The sequence below is a fragment of the Erithacus rubecula genome (genome assembly GCF_903797595.1).
Source record: "Erithacus rubecula genome assembly, chromosome: 21".
Lineage (NCBI taxonomy): Eukaryota > Metazoa > Chordata > Aves > Passeriformes > Muscicapidae > Erithacus > Erithacus rubecula.
Genome location: NC_136673.1, coordinates 4,461,268 through 4,474,631, shown reverse-complemented (window position 1 = coordinate 4,474,631; position 13,364 = coordinate 4,461,268). Strand labels below are relative to the sequence as shown.

Genomic DNA, 13,364 nt, shown 5'->3' with positions numbered 1-13,364 from the left:
ATTTGATCTTGTTGAGATATGAAAGGTGGTTTGAGGCAGAAGGATTGTTTAGAGGAAGCTTCCAGATGTAGGTTTGCCTTAGATTTCGTTGCTGACACAGACCAGATACTCAGGATGTCCTGGCAAGCTTGTAGTATCCACTTGGAGATACTGTCCCAAGCACCAGCTGGGGTGGCAACAGAAGTGAGGGACAAAATCACAGCCAAGCTTTTGTGTGCCTCTGGGGATTGCCTGCTGCTGAGTGCTGAGAAGTGTTTTCTGTTTCCAGCAAGGCTTACTGGAGATCAGTCTTTAGTTTGTAGTGTCATAATTCAGGCTACTGTCATTAACCATGAAGAGCAGAGGGGGTGGTCCATGGACCTGGATTTGAATTCTATGTGTTTTGCTTTTTCAGGACTCTGACTTCAGCTTGCCTCCTGGTTCTGCCTCTGGCACTGCAGCTAACCCTGTCACCAAATTGCAGGATGCTTTGGCCAGTAATGTAAGTATTTTTTTTCTTTTGAATTGATTCATTGGACATACTCCTTAGGTAAACCTCAGATGCTTCCAAAGAGACGAAACATGTTTGCATCTGGTCTCATATTTCATGCTTAGGCAACATGTCACTGAAATCCAAAATGGAAATCTCAAAATACCATGGTAAAATGAGTGTCACAGACTCAGATGTAGAAATCAACTTTATTATTATTGTGACCTGTGTAAAGCCATCTCTGGGATGACCAGTCTTCCCCTGAGACCCACACATGCTGGACATGTTCATGATGCAGATAGTGACATGTTTAGACCCAGACTGCTCAGCTTCATCAGAAGGTTTCATCTGCCCCAGCAAGGCAGAGAACTGTAACATGGTGGTCAGGCCTTTTTGGAGGTTTCCCAGCTTATTCCAGCCATCTGGGTATTTCATTATTCTTTATGAAAGAGTGAGCACACTGGTAGCTCAGCTGTAGGTAACAGTGTGGGACACAAACAAAGCTGCTTTTGAAATGTCTTCAAGTTTGTAGGCTGTTTGGTTTTGATTTTGGAGATATGTCTTAAAGAGTGTTTATTTTCAGAAACAACTGTTGTCTGAAACTTAGGTAGTTTCTAAATATGGGACAGAAAGAACTCTTCTGCAAATGGAAGTTACTGGATCAAACTGATGTTTAAATGGAGGCTGGTATAGTCCAGCATAGAGGAGTGTCTTTGCACATAACCAAAGCTTCCTTTATTGCAAGAGCAGAATGGATCCCAGTTGAACGTGGTACTGGGGACTGAATTCTTAGATATGCAGTTACTGGAGCTGCCCAGCTGAACCTCTGTCAGCCTTGGTGGCTCATAACATTCCCCTGAGAGTTCCAAATACTCACTTTCTATGACTTTCCCCTCAGGCAGGGTTAACACAGTCCATTCCCATCCTGAGAAGGGATCATCACCTCCAGCGCTGCATCGGCCTGAACCCCATGTCCTTCCCCACTGCAGACCTTACTCTTAAGGTAAGGAAGCTGAGGGTGTGTGGATTCCATGTCTCTGTGAGCAGATAATGAGGGTGGGGAGATCTTGACCACAGTGTTTTGCTGGGTATTGCTAAGCTTTAATTAGCTTTTGTAAAAGTTGTGCATATGGGCTCTTCACCATGAGTGCATTCAGGTTTTAAGTCCTGAATGCAGGAAGTTCTCACACTTGTAGTACCTGTGCTTTCAGTACAGAGCTTTCCTATTTCAGTACTGGTTAGGTGGCTGCTCAGGGATCCTGGGAAGCCTGATGGTGTAAAGAGAGGGGAAAACCAAACAAAGCTCAAGTGTACAAACAAGAACAGCAACAAAACCAAATAAGCCAAAACAAAAACCACCTCCACCCCAAACCTGAGAAGCTCAGCAAATACTAAGGGGTTTGAGTATTTGTGAAGGATTCTTGTCCATTAGAAATGGTTGTAGAATCCCCTGGCCTCAGACCTGTCAGCTTTCCACTATGTGCTGTGAATTTGAGCTCATAGGACACAGATGAGCAGCTGTAGGCTTTGGTAATGCCCTCCCCATTTGAACTGTCTGTAGTTATTGTTCTTTGTTTCCATAGATGGAGTCTGCTCGTAAAGCTTGGGAAAACTCTCCGAGTTTACCAGAACAGAACTCCCCAGGAGGTGCAGGCTCAGGCATCCAGCCTCCTTCCAGTGTTGGAGCTTCCAATGGTGTCAGCTACAGCTCTTTTGGTGGAGTTTCTATGCCTCCTATGCCTGTGGCATCTGTAGCACCTTCTGCATCTATTCCAGGTACCTGCAAACTGCAGCAGCATTTACATTGTCTGATTGTTATCTGGAAGTCATCCTCTGGTTCTAATAGATGAGAGCATGGACAGCTTCTGTGTAGAGTAACTGGCTGGCTGGTGTTTGACAGATTCTTAACTCAGGCAAGACAGAAAGAGGGAGTGTCTCCCCTCTTTCAAGAATGTGAGTGGTGAAAGCATAATACAAAGACAGCTTTCCCTGTGTAGTGGCAAGTCTCTGTCTCAATAGGTCTTGCTAACCTTTTACTTTGTGCCCAGTAGAATAGAAAGAAAGAGGCTGTGGGGCTTCAACAGTCCCAATGTCATTGTCAGCCATTCCTCTGCTTGCTTTGCCATTGAAGTCACAGGTTCTGGGCACTTTTTGCTTATAGCAGAACAGCAACTGGCTTATAGCTCATAGAACTCTGGGAGGGGGGGAGATGTTGCTGTATTTTAGTTAAAGAAAAAGCTTTACTCAGTCATGTTAGTGTGTGTAATTAGGGTGAGCATCTGGAAAGAGGAAATGTACTGGGATTCTCTCCATGGGATGACTCCTGGGTCCCAAAGGGCTTCTCATGTGTGCACTGTTATTCTCGTGTCTCAGTTCAAGAACAGAGTGAAATGTGTAGTGACTCTGTTATTAGCTTCCACTTGATAAACAGATTGTTCCAAGTCAGGTGATTTCCTTCCTCACCCACCCTAATCTTGCTGCTTAATCCTGTGGTTCAGATCTGCACAAAGGCACAGGAGTGGCACAGCAGTTAGTAATTGGTGCCACCCTTGGGGTGAATATGGCTTCTAGATCTCATGTGTCAAGGCCTTAAACACATTGTGATTGCTCTTAGCTGCAAAGATGAGATGATTGCAGAGCAGATTTCTGGCATTGAGTTCAGAGTACAGGTTACCAACTTCTGAACTGCTGTGCCTGACTTTTCTGTGGAGGTGGGAAACCTGAGTTGACATTTAGCCTCTTCCAGAAAGGTATGATTAATTCTCAGCAATCCTGCTACTGCTGATATTGCTATGTGGATTTAGGAGCTTTACAGACTCTTCTGAATGGGTGCTACGTTTGTGTTAACTTGCTGAGAGCTAGGAAATAGTCGTGACCTGAAGATCTCTACAGTCTACTGTGCCTGTATCTCCCTGTACCTCGAATTTACAGCCTGTCTTTTCTGATGTCCAGGTAACCATATTCCACCCCTGTATCTGGATGGCCACGTGTTTGCCAGTCAGCCCCGCCTGGTCCCTCAGACGATACCTCAGCAGCAGAGCTACCAGCAGGTGAGGGAGCAGTACAGCTTGCAAGTGGTGTTTCAAGGATTCTTCATGGTGCCATTTAAGAAATGAGAAATTTTTCACTTTCATAGCCCAAAGGAACTTAAATGTGGCTCCCTTTAGGTTCTTTGAATGCTACTTCGCAGTGGGTGTCCGAGGTCAGTAGAACCAAAAGGAGGGAATTGAGTTCTTCCCCTTCTGTACCAGAGCCCTCAGACTGGTTTCAGCTGAAGCAGATGCTGAGGCCTGTGTGGGACAAAATAACTTTCAGTAAATTGCCCAGCCAGTCAATAATAATGAGTAATTTCACTAGTAAACAGAGTGTTGATCGGGCTGGGGGAGCTCTTTCAAGATAGAGTACAGGCAGGTGAGAGCTGGGATTGTCACTGCCTGCTCTGTGTGAGGAGCATGTTGGTTCCCTCATGTCCATCAAATGCCTCTTGCAGGCATCACCTCTGGATGCCTGTGCAGTGTCTTCTCTGGCTGCTGTTCAGGGGAATGATGCAGGTCTGGGTAAAGGCCCAGTGTAGGTAATCATCACTGCAGATTGACTCATGCAGGAAACTGATTGGTTTTTAACAGCCATGGAGAGTTTTTGGCTCCACTGTACCTCTCAGTAATATTAATTTCTTCTGCAGGCTGCTGCTGCTCAACAGATTCCCATCTCCCTCCACACATCCTTACAGGCCCAAGCTCAGCTTGGACTGAGGGGTGGTCTGCCTGTTTCCCAGTCCCAGGAGATGTACAGCTCCATACAGCCCTTCAGGTAACAGCTTCCTGTTTTCCATTCCTTGTGGCTTGCTCTCTACGTTCCTGCTGTCTGATCAGATCAGATACCCCACACTCATCTTCTCTTTCCCCTTTGTTCAAATTCTGTTTCCTTCCTCTTGTAACAATGTCAGTGTAGGGAGCATGAGACTGAAAAATCTGAATTAGCACTTAGTGCTTCAAAAGCCTAAACACTGAGGTTTAAAAAAAAAACAACTTCTGTTTGCTAGAGCTGTTGGAATCTTTAACTTCAGATTTTTTCCTGCTTTGCAAAACTGCTGCAGACTTTAGGTAACCTGAATCCTTCCTTAACTGCTAATCCACAGGTTGTTGTATGGGAAACATAAATGTTAGATACTACACAGTGTTGCTCGATTGAATATTCTGGCAACACAAGGACATGTTTGTAAAAGCATAGGAGTGGATGTAAAAAATCTTGGTAACTAAAATGGAAAGTGGTATCACAGCTTGTTTCCAAGCTGTCAGTTTAGTTGTCTGAGAACTGATGGCAGGCCAGATACTGTTTGGCAGGGTGTGTTTGTACAGTCTCCAAAGGTTTTGTGCATAATGACTGAAGCATGTTTTTATTCCTGCAGGTCTCAGGTGTACATGCACCCCAGTCTGTCCCAGCCCAGCACCATGGTCCTGACAGGAGGCACTGCTCTGAAGCCTCCATATTCCGCCTTCCCAGGCATGCAGCCCTTGGAGGTGGTGAAAACCCAGTCTGGGTCCCCCTATCAGCCCATGAACGGCAGCCAGGCACTGGTTTATGAGGGGCAGATAAACCAGGCTGGTATGGGAGCCTCCCAGATGATGGACTCTCAGCTCACACAGGTTAGGAGCAGGACTGGCGAGCCACTCCTGTGGTCCAGGCTAATTCACAGCCACTTGTTTCTGAGAATGGGTTGTAACATGTCTGTCTGAACTAAACTCTCTGTAAAGAGGCGGAAGATTCCCCGAGACACTGTTCTGTGAACCATGGTTTCACATATGCAGCACCTTATTTGATGAGATGGTTGCTAATACCTTGTCTGTCCCTGCTGAGATGTCGTTTTGTCACTTGGAAGTCAAACCTTCCAGTGCTGCATGCATAGGAGGCCATGATGCAATGGTTGTCCTAAAAGCACCTCTTCTGAGAGCCAAATCCCAATCATCTCTCCCATCACCTCAGCTTCCAGGGCAACTAGGAACTTGTATTAAAGGCTCATCCGTCTTCTCAGTTTCATTTGTCGTCCAAGTCTTACTTACAACTTCAGCTGATCTGTTTGGCAGAATCCTAACAGGAATTTCAATGTGTGAAAATGTTTTAATAAAGCATGGTTCACATAAAAACATTGAATTCTACTGTGAGCATAGCTGTGTTTGTGGGCATGTGCTCTGATTTTCTGGACAAATTTGATAATTTTATTAAACTCATCTTACGTTTATCTTGTGCAACTTGTTAAGGTTTATTTTTTGTTTCAGAGGGATTTTTATGTTGTGACTGACGTAAAGAGTTAATCCTGAAAGTAACTTAGGTGAGGAAAATACAGAGAACCCTGGCAAAGTAAATATTTGAAGAAATGCTTTATCCATCATAAGCGAGTAACTTGGTTTCTTTTGCCAGCCTTAGATTGGTTTATTTATTTATTCTAAACTGTTGATGGAACCTCCCAAATCCAGCAATTGTGAGAAAATCAGAGGGAACAGGAGGTGCCTCAGCACCTCAGAGCTACAATAATTTTTGTAATTGCTCTTAATTGTGTCCATCATTGGTTTGAAGCTGACTGTGAAACATGGGGCTGAGGTCCAATCCTCAACAAGTTTTGGTGTAAGAGTGTAGGAGATTTTCAAAGGTGAAAGCAAAGCACCTGACACTGCACTGTCTGACACTGCCATTGTATGAAGGGAAAACAGACCCATGAAGTGACCAAGAGGAAGACTGGGAAACTGAGCTCTAGAAATGGAGGAAAGCCCTCCATCCACGGGCAGTTAGGTTAACTTGATGTCATGTTACAAACCCAGCTGGTAAGGGTGTTGGCAGCACTGCCAGAACATCCATTTCAGTGTGAAAGTCCCTCTGCTTCGGTCGTGTGCGTTTATTCCGTGCCAGGCTGCGCTGTTTGGGAGCTTCCTTTTGGCAAGGCTGTGCTTTCAGGGTATTGGGAGGCAGCATGTCAAACACGAGACTGTTACTGCCATTGAGGTAACCACATGTCCTTGTCACACAGCTGACAATGCCTGTGCCTGGCTCCCAGCTGCCTCTGCCCCGCTACGGCTCTGGCCAGCAGCCCCTGCTTCTGCCACAGTCCATCCAGCTTCCTCAGGGGCAAAACCTGCCTGTAGGAGCTCCCCGAAGAATCCTCCCTCCTGGATCCCAGCCTTCTGTTCTTGCTGCCAGCAGGGAGGTAAGGATTAACTCCTGGTGCTGCTCATGGCATTCAGTAACCCCTCCTGCGTTGAAGTTTTACTCCTTGCTTGTCAAAGGGGAGAATGGCTTGTTTGGGATCCTTAAATATCCAAGCCAAGGATTGCTGTTAAAATGAAGGAATCCTTTTCCCCTCATCTCCAAAGTGCAAGCCAGCAGTTTTCAGGGTTTGCTGCTGGTCATCATTCTGTTTCCAGGGAGCCACATCCTGCTTTGATCCGGTTTGGAGTCTCCAGTTTTATTACATGTTTACACAGGTTTCCCCAGAGTGCTTGAGGGGTGGTGAGCTCCAGACACAGTTGGAATACTGCCCAGATATTTCACTCTGTTGTGAAGCTTGTCCATTTGAGTAGGTATATTAATGTCATGTCTGGTTTGATGGATTCATATCATAAGTTTGTCTTACTATAGGGGAGAGAGAGCACAGCAGTTAAATTCCAGGTTCTGTATTTGCTTGTGCTGCTGGCTTGGTGCTTTAATACAAACAGATTATTTCACTTTCTTCACCTGAAAAAATATTTCTTCTTTTAATGGGCATGATGGGGAGAAGGGCAAAGATTTGGCTTAAGTGTTTATATGAAGTAAAGAGCGATTTGTGAATGCAAAGATGATACTCTATCTCACTCATTTTCCTCTGTAGTCCTCCCAGATGGAAATGAAAGGGTTTCATTTCTCCGATGGTAAACAGAGCATGTCCTCCGGAGGGTCTGTACCATCCCCACACACGTACAGGTGAGACATTCACACCACTTGTGCTCCTTAGGATGCCAGAGAAACGTGTGGTGCACCCATCATGCCTGTACAAGATCCACCTGGGTTGTCATGTCTAGAATGTGCTCACTTCAGTCCAAATACTCATATCTAAGTGCATGGTCATGGCTTTCATTTTGGGTGTGGGCCAGTGTGTGTATCTGACCTGGTGCTTTGTGGAACATGCATGAAGTTACTTGTTCACTGAGTCTGAGAGACAGGTTGGAATTGGTGTGTGCTTTTGTTCTTTGTGAAGGTGGGAAATCTAAAGATCATTGAATAAATGTTTATGGTCTTGAAGATGGCGTGCTCATGACTAGACACATCAGGTCATTGAAGCTTTTGAGACACTAATGTATTTTTTTTTCTCCTAACCGACCCGTGTGTTGTCATTTGGACTGTGGAGCTCTCTGTTCTGCACAGCACAGACTCGTGCCCTGTCTATTGCTGCTTTGCTGTCTTTTTCTTTTTTTTTCTTTCACACATGAATAAGGTTCTCATTCCATTGTAGAATTTACTCCATGAATGTTGTCGACTCTTCGATTTCCAGGCCTAGCTCTGCCAGCCCCAGCGGGAAGCCCTCGGGACCAGCAGTGAGCATGGGCTCTGTGCAAGGACACTACGTACAACAGGTAGTGCACCTGAGTTCTTTGTACAGCCCAAAAAGACCTGCCCTTCTACACTGCTGTGCTTATGCCTTGGGCTGCAGAGGAAAGGCAGAAAAACCTGTAGGAGCTAGCTGGTATTTTCCCCTGTGTTCTCAGTGTTTTACTGAGTCCAGGAGTAATCCTGTATGATTTGAAAGTCAGGAGAGATTAGTTCTGCTAAGTTCTACTGTGGAATTTTTATAAGTTATTTGGCAATGCAAGTCTGTGAGACATTGATATTCTTAAATATGAGGTGGTACAGGAGCAAATTTGATGTCTTGCATGAATGCTGGTCACAGTCTGCTTGTTCTGCCTGCCTAGAGGTGTCTGTCCTAGCTAATGCTTTGGTTTTTGTGTCAAAAGGCAAAGCAGCGGGTGGATGATAACAAAGCCAATCTGGGAGCAGTGAAGCTGCAAGAAACAGCCTCCACAAACCAGATGAAGCCAGTGCGCACAGGAGCGATCAAACCTCAGGCAGTCAAAGTGGAGGAGAGCAAGGCCTAGGAGCACCTCTGATGCCCAGCTGGTCCTGCTGCCTGAGAGGCACCACAGCTTAGACTGGACCCCACTGGATCTGAAAATCTCACCAGATCTGTCCCCACCCCACACTGACTGACTACAGCGACATCATTCAAGCCCCTCTCCCAACAAAGCAGTTTGAAACAGTGGATGTGACATTGACCTGCTTGCTTTAAAACAAACCGATCATGTGACTTTTAAGTGGCTTTAGCCATTTTTTTTTTTTTTTTTTTATTTTCCCCCTCCCCATGCCCCATCTACAGGTAGCTGTGATTGCTCACTTGGCAAAGCCCGTCCTTCTCCTTCCTTACTTCTGTCTCAGCAGGGTGGCAACTGGGGGAGAGGGGTTTAGTTTGAGGTTTTTCATTTTAAAGGCAGCTGAGGTTTTTACAAAAAAGCTGTATCTTTGTTTATAGCAAAACTTTTATATGTTCTCTCATTCCCCCCTTCTTTCTGCTTTCCTCATTCCTTTCAGAAAATAATTCCTTTCAGCTAAAATGATGTTCTGACAAAACTCCGCTTAGTTTTGTATATGGTTCTGTGCTATGTTGAGAGTTCAAGTTTGTTTGGGTGTATTTCCCCAGTTGATTTAGCCTTTCAGACTATTTGATTAAAAAAACCAGGACAGTTACAACATTTGTTACTTTTTCAGTATTTTTGTTTTAATCTAGAAGTATTGCTTGCATTAGGAGGAAACGTGTACTAAAGACATGTAGTGCATCAGTGCATAAATCCTGAAACTTGCACCACTTCAACACAGCTTTGGGGTGCACAACAAAATTTGGCATTTTCATTTTAAGGAAAAAAAACTCAAACCACCAGATTTCTGTTGCAAGCTCAAACAGATCTAGGTGTTTAATTTTTCCTTTTTGTGGGTTTCGGAATTTTTTCGCGACTGCAAAACACAAGCCAAAATGTAAATCATAGATTTACAAAACGTAACATTTGTTAGGAAGAAAAAAATTCTCCTCACAGCACATGGGTCAGAAGAGTTGGCTCTAGAGCCAACGGGTCTGTATGGACTACTTTTTGTAGTTGTGATGCTCTCTCATACTCCCTGCCTTGGCTGCTCGAACTCTTCGTGTCTCCTGAGACTTGTCCTATATTGTTCATCCCTCGGGGCTGCTCCCCTAAGCTTTGCTCTTTTCCCTGAGTCTTGCTTTCTATTCCTCTGTTCCACAGCCTTTTGTAAAATTTGCATAGAAATAGGTTGGTAGGGGAGCCCCTCTGCAAGGCACACTTGGAACCTCCTGTTTTGGGTTGGATGGAAGCGCGTGGTTACAGAGGCAGGTTGGAATCATCCTTCTCCTCTCCTTCCCCAGGTGAACAGCAAAGGGTTCTTTACTCTGATGCAGTTGCATATAGTGTGTGTACAGCATTGTCACCTCACCACTCCTCTCCAGTATTTGATGATCTACACAAGGAAGATCCCAGTGGGAGAGGTTGGGTTTTATTTCTTTGGTTTGTGTGCGTGTGTGTGTGTGTGCGTGCGTGTGTGTACGTAGATTTTTTAGGATGGACTTCAAAGTTCCTGAAAGGGCTTGGAGTCCTTCACCTGATGGTAGTCTAAAGTAAAAACTACTTTCAGCTAACTTGGTTTGTGTTGTTTAGCTCTTTCAAAATGTAAAGTAGGCTGGTCACTCTGAAGTGAGGGACAGAACCATTTTTGGAGATGGTAGCTTGCTGATGGGCTGTGTGTCGGCCTCTGCTGGGTGGCAGAAAGTCATTTGGTGGTGGTTCCAAAGAAGATATTTTGAACAAAGAATGTATTGGGGAAGGGATCTGAAAGGTGTTCTTGTTTCTTTGTTTGCTTTCCCCCCCTCCCCCCTTCCCTTTCTGGAAAAAGATCCTTTGTAACTTTGTAAGGATGCATTTGAAGTTTTAAGCTAGGCATTAAATATGATTTTTATACAGTAGCTTTAAAGAGCTTAGAAACCTAAACTAGCTTAGGCATAGTAATGTCCCCTCTCCACAGGTGTCCCCATGGATCATGGCAGAGAACCCAAAGGGAAAGGGATAGGATGGTACTTTAAGAAAATATAAGAGCTCTTTTTTCCTTAGGTTTTATGGATTTTAATTTCAGAGCAGAGTGTGCCAGCATCTCTCTAGCATCCTCCTTAAAGTACAGGGTTTGAGATTTAGTGACAAATATTTCCCCAACCTTCAGACATCTCCCAGATCATCATCCTCATCTGCTAGTCCTTCTCCCAGTGTTTTCCAAAGATTGCAATTCCAGTAAGTCATCCCACCCTCGTTTCTGTTTTCTTCCTTGAAATACCATTAACAGCAGAATTGTCTGTTTGGGATTTTTTTATTATCCTTCTGCCCAGCTGGCCCTAGCTAATATGAGCCCAGAATCTAACTAATGGCTAAAGAGACTTACCTGAGCCCCCTTCTTCTCATCTCTTCCCTACTCTAGACACACTACTTCAGCTTTACAAGGACACTAACCTCCTTCCTCCCACCTGTGTGACTTCAAAATGGTCAAACGTGTTGGAGAAACTGGGTTATTGCAAGATCCAACTTACTGCAGTCCCTCTGGTGTAAATGCCATCAGAACTACAAAACTTCCTGTTGAAAAAGGTCACCCTTGTTTCTCTTTTAATCCCTCCATTCCTTCCCCCAACAGAATAAAACACTAGAATTTATTTATACGTATTTGATGTTGTAGGTCTAGGTGAAAAAGTAATTGTTTCACTGCTCTATTTATATATTATGTCTGAATTATTCTGTGCAGGAAAGGCCAAGAAATGCATGTGAGCTTCATTCCATTTCTCAACTTTGTGTGACTGTCAGCTGCAGTTGGCAAGACTCTCTCTCACTTAGTGGAGTTTTGTGTGATGGAAAGCAGTTTTAGAGCCCAAATTTCTACAGTGCAATATCCTTCTCTGGCATATATTTTTTGCTTGTTTGTTTGTTTGTTTGTTTGTTTAAAGCTAGTCCAAGATTAGTGCAGTTTGTGGTGCTCTGGAGTCAAAAGGAAAAGCCTCTGATCCTCAAAGGAGCAGAAATGCCAAGGGAGCTGGAATGCTGATAAAAATCCAGCGTGGAGAGGAGGATGGGGATGCACAGAATGTAGCAAATCAGTTACAGAGGGTCTTTTGCTTGCTGTCTGCACTGCTGAAGGGTTGATTCATTGCTGATTTATTCCTTTGTGAGTTGCTTTTGCTTTGACTGGAAGTCAGCTACCAAATTGCAGGCTCCTTCTGCTGGGAAAGGTGGAGCCCATCTTTCCAGCAGGAATATTCAGAGGCTGATTCTGCTGCTCATGTTCAGCAGAGGGTCTGAAACACCTTTGTGTCCCTGTCACACAGTGAGTCATGGCCAGCTCCAGTCAGTGCTGCTTTCCTCACCACTTCTATTAACTCTTGATTTAAAAACAAATCAACGTTGAAGTCTGGGAAGAAAAAGAAAAGTGTGGGGGGAGGTTATAAAAGGCACTCCAGTATATTTTAAATACACAAGCAGAAGCAGCACAGTCACCAGTGCCACAGCTATTGCTGTTGATGTCCCATAGCTTGCTCCTGGCTGTGCCAGCTGTGCAGTGTCAGCACCTCTGGATGTGTTTGCTGCCCGTGTGTGTGGCCTTCACTCCATCCACACCTTCCTTGCAGGAATGCTGCAAAGCCACAAGCTGCCCTGTGGTTCCTGTGTGTTTATAGATAGGTATTCAAAATGAGCCCAGTGTTTTTGCTGTGTCTCACCTTTGGCTGCCCCAGTCACGTTGCATGCCAGGACCTCCTTCTGTTGCATTTTCTTAGCCCTCCCTTTTGCTCCAGGCTGGTTAAGCACAGGTTAATTCCTTGTAGCACTGGTTATTTTTTTATCCAGCAACCCAGTTTCTTCATAAGAAAGTTGCATTTGTGAATAAAATTTAATTTACAACAGCCACCAGCGTGTGCTTAGTTGTGACCCACGGACAGAAAAGGTGCATTTTGCTGCAGCTTAAAAGAGACAGCAGAGTCCAGCTGTTTTTATTTTAATTCAAAACCCAGTGGCCATAGACAGTCCCTTGGTTTAGTGGCTTGTTCTGGCTGCTCCAGATGTTCCCAGGAATCACAGCTGCAGCAGTGAGCCCTCACCCTTTAGCATGTCTCCAGGCATTGTCCTTAGCTGGAATCCTCCCTCTGGTTCTGTATAAATTGCATTTGTTGTTTCTCAAGGGGATATTGTCCTCCTTAAAAGCTTTTAACTCCATGACCTGTATAGTAAATTTTTTTTGGCCTTTCCTCTCTTTGTCTTTTCATGTAGACCAGATATTTGAAAGGGCAGACGATGGATAATTGTGTAACGTGCAACCTTGTTTCTATTTTTTGGCAACTTTTACTCGGACCGGGAATTTGAATCACGGAATCACCAGGCCAGTTGCGGCACACTCTTTATTGCCCTTCTCCTCGTTTCAGTACCTATTGTTTCTCCTTTCAAATATGTGATTGTATTAGCTCTTTCCATATGAAAGAATTCTCCTTATTTAAATAAAAAAAAAAAAATTAAAAAATAAAGCAGATTATGCTTTTCTCAAATTGCCCAGTTCCTTGTCTGGTTATTTTAGTTAATAAAAATGAGAATTAAAAAAAGAAAACATCAAAATTAAAAAATAACCAAAATAAACAAAAAAACACACATATAAAAGAAAGCCCGAGGTTTTTAAAGGTCGTGGGAATAACCCAGAGTATGATGGGGAGGGAGGGACACTGTGGTGCCTGGTACCCTCGGCCAGGTGAGTCCCTCAGCCGCCATGACGGGCACACCGGGCCCGT

The 13,364-nt window shown here is 44.4% G+C and overlaps 1 protein-coding gene across 6 annotated transcripts in view; it reads left to right on the top strand.

Annotated features, from left to right (window-relative positions):
- Window positions 1-13,127, top strand: part of PRRC2B (proline rich coiled-coil 2B) — a 45,800-nt gene extending 32,673 nt beyond the window's left edge. For 3 of the 6 annotated variants that reach the window (XM_079324618.1, XM_079324617.1, XM_079324619.1), the window contains exons 23-32: window positions 395-481; window positions 1,368-1,472; window positions 2,053-2,245; window positions 3,422-3,519; window positions 4,152-4,279; window positions 4,878-5,115; window positions 6,492-6,668; window positions 7,329-7,420; window positions 7,989-8,070; window positions 8,449-13,127. In XM_079324618.1, coding sequence (XP_079180744.1) covers window positions 395-481; window positions 1,368-1,472; window positions 2,053-2,245; window positions 3,422-3,519; window positions 4,152-4,279; window positions 4,878-5,115; window positions 6,492-6,668; window positions 7,329-7,420; window positions 7,989-8,070; window positions 8,449-8,589 — 1,341 coding nt within the window. In that variant the 3' untranslated portion in view covers window positions 8,590-13,127. Of the gene's footprint in view, window positions 1-394; window positions 482-1,367; window positions 1,473-2,052; window positions 2,246-3,421; window positions 3,520-4,151; window positions 4,280-4,877; window positions 5,709-6,491; window positions 6,669-7,328; window positions 7,421-7,949; window positions 8,071-8,448 lie in introns of those variants that run through there. The other 3 variants (XM_079324616.1, XM_079324615.1, XM_079324620.1) reach the window with 2 other exon arrangements.
- The last annotated feature ends 237 nt before the right edge of the window (window positions 13,128-13,364 follow it).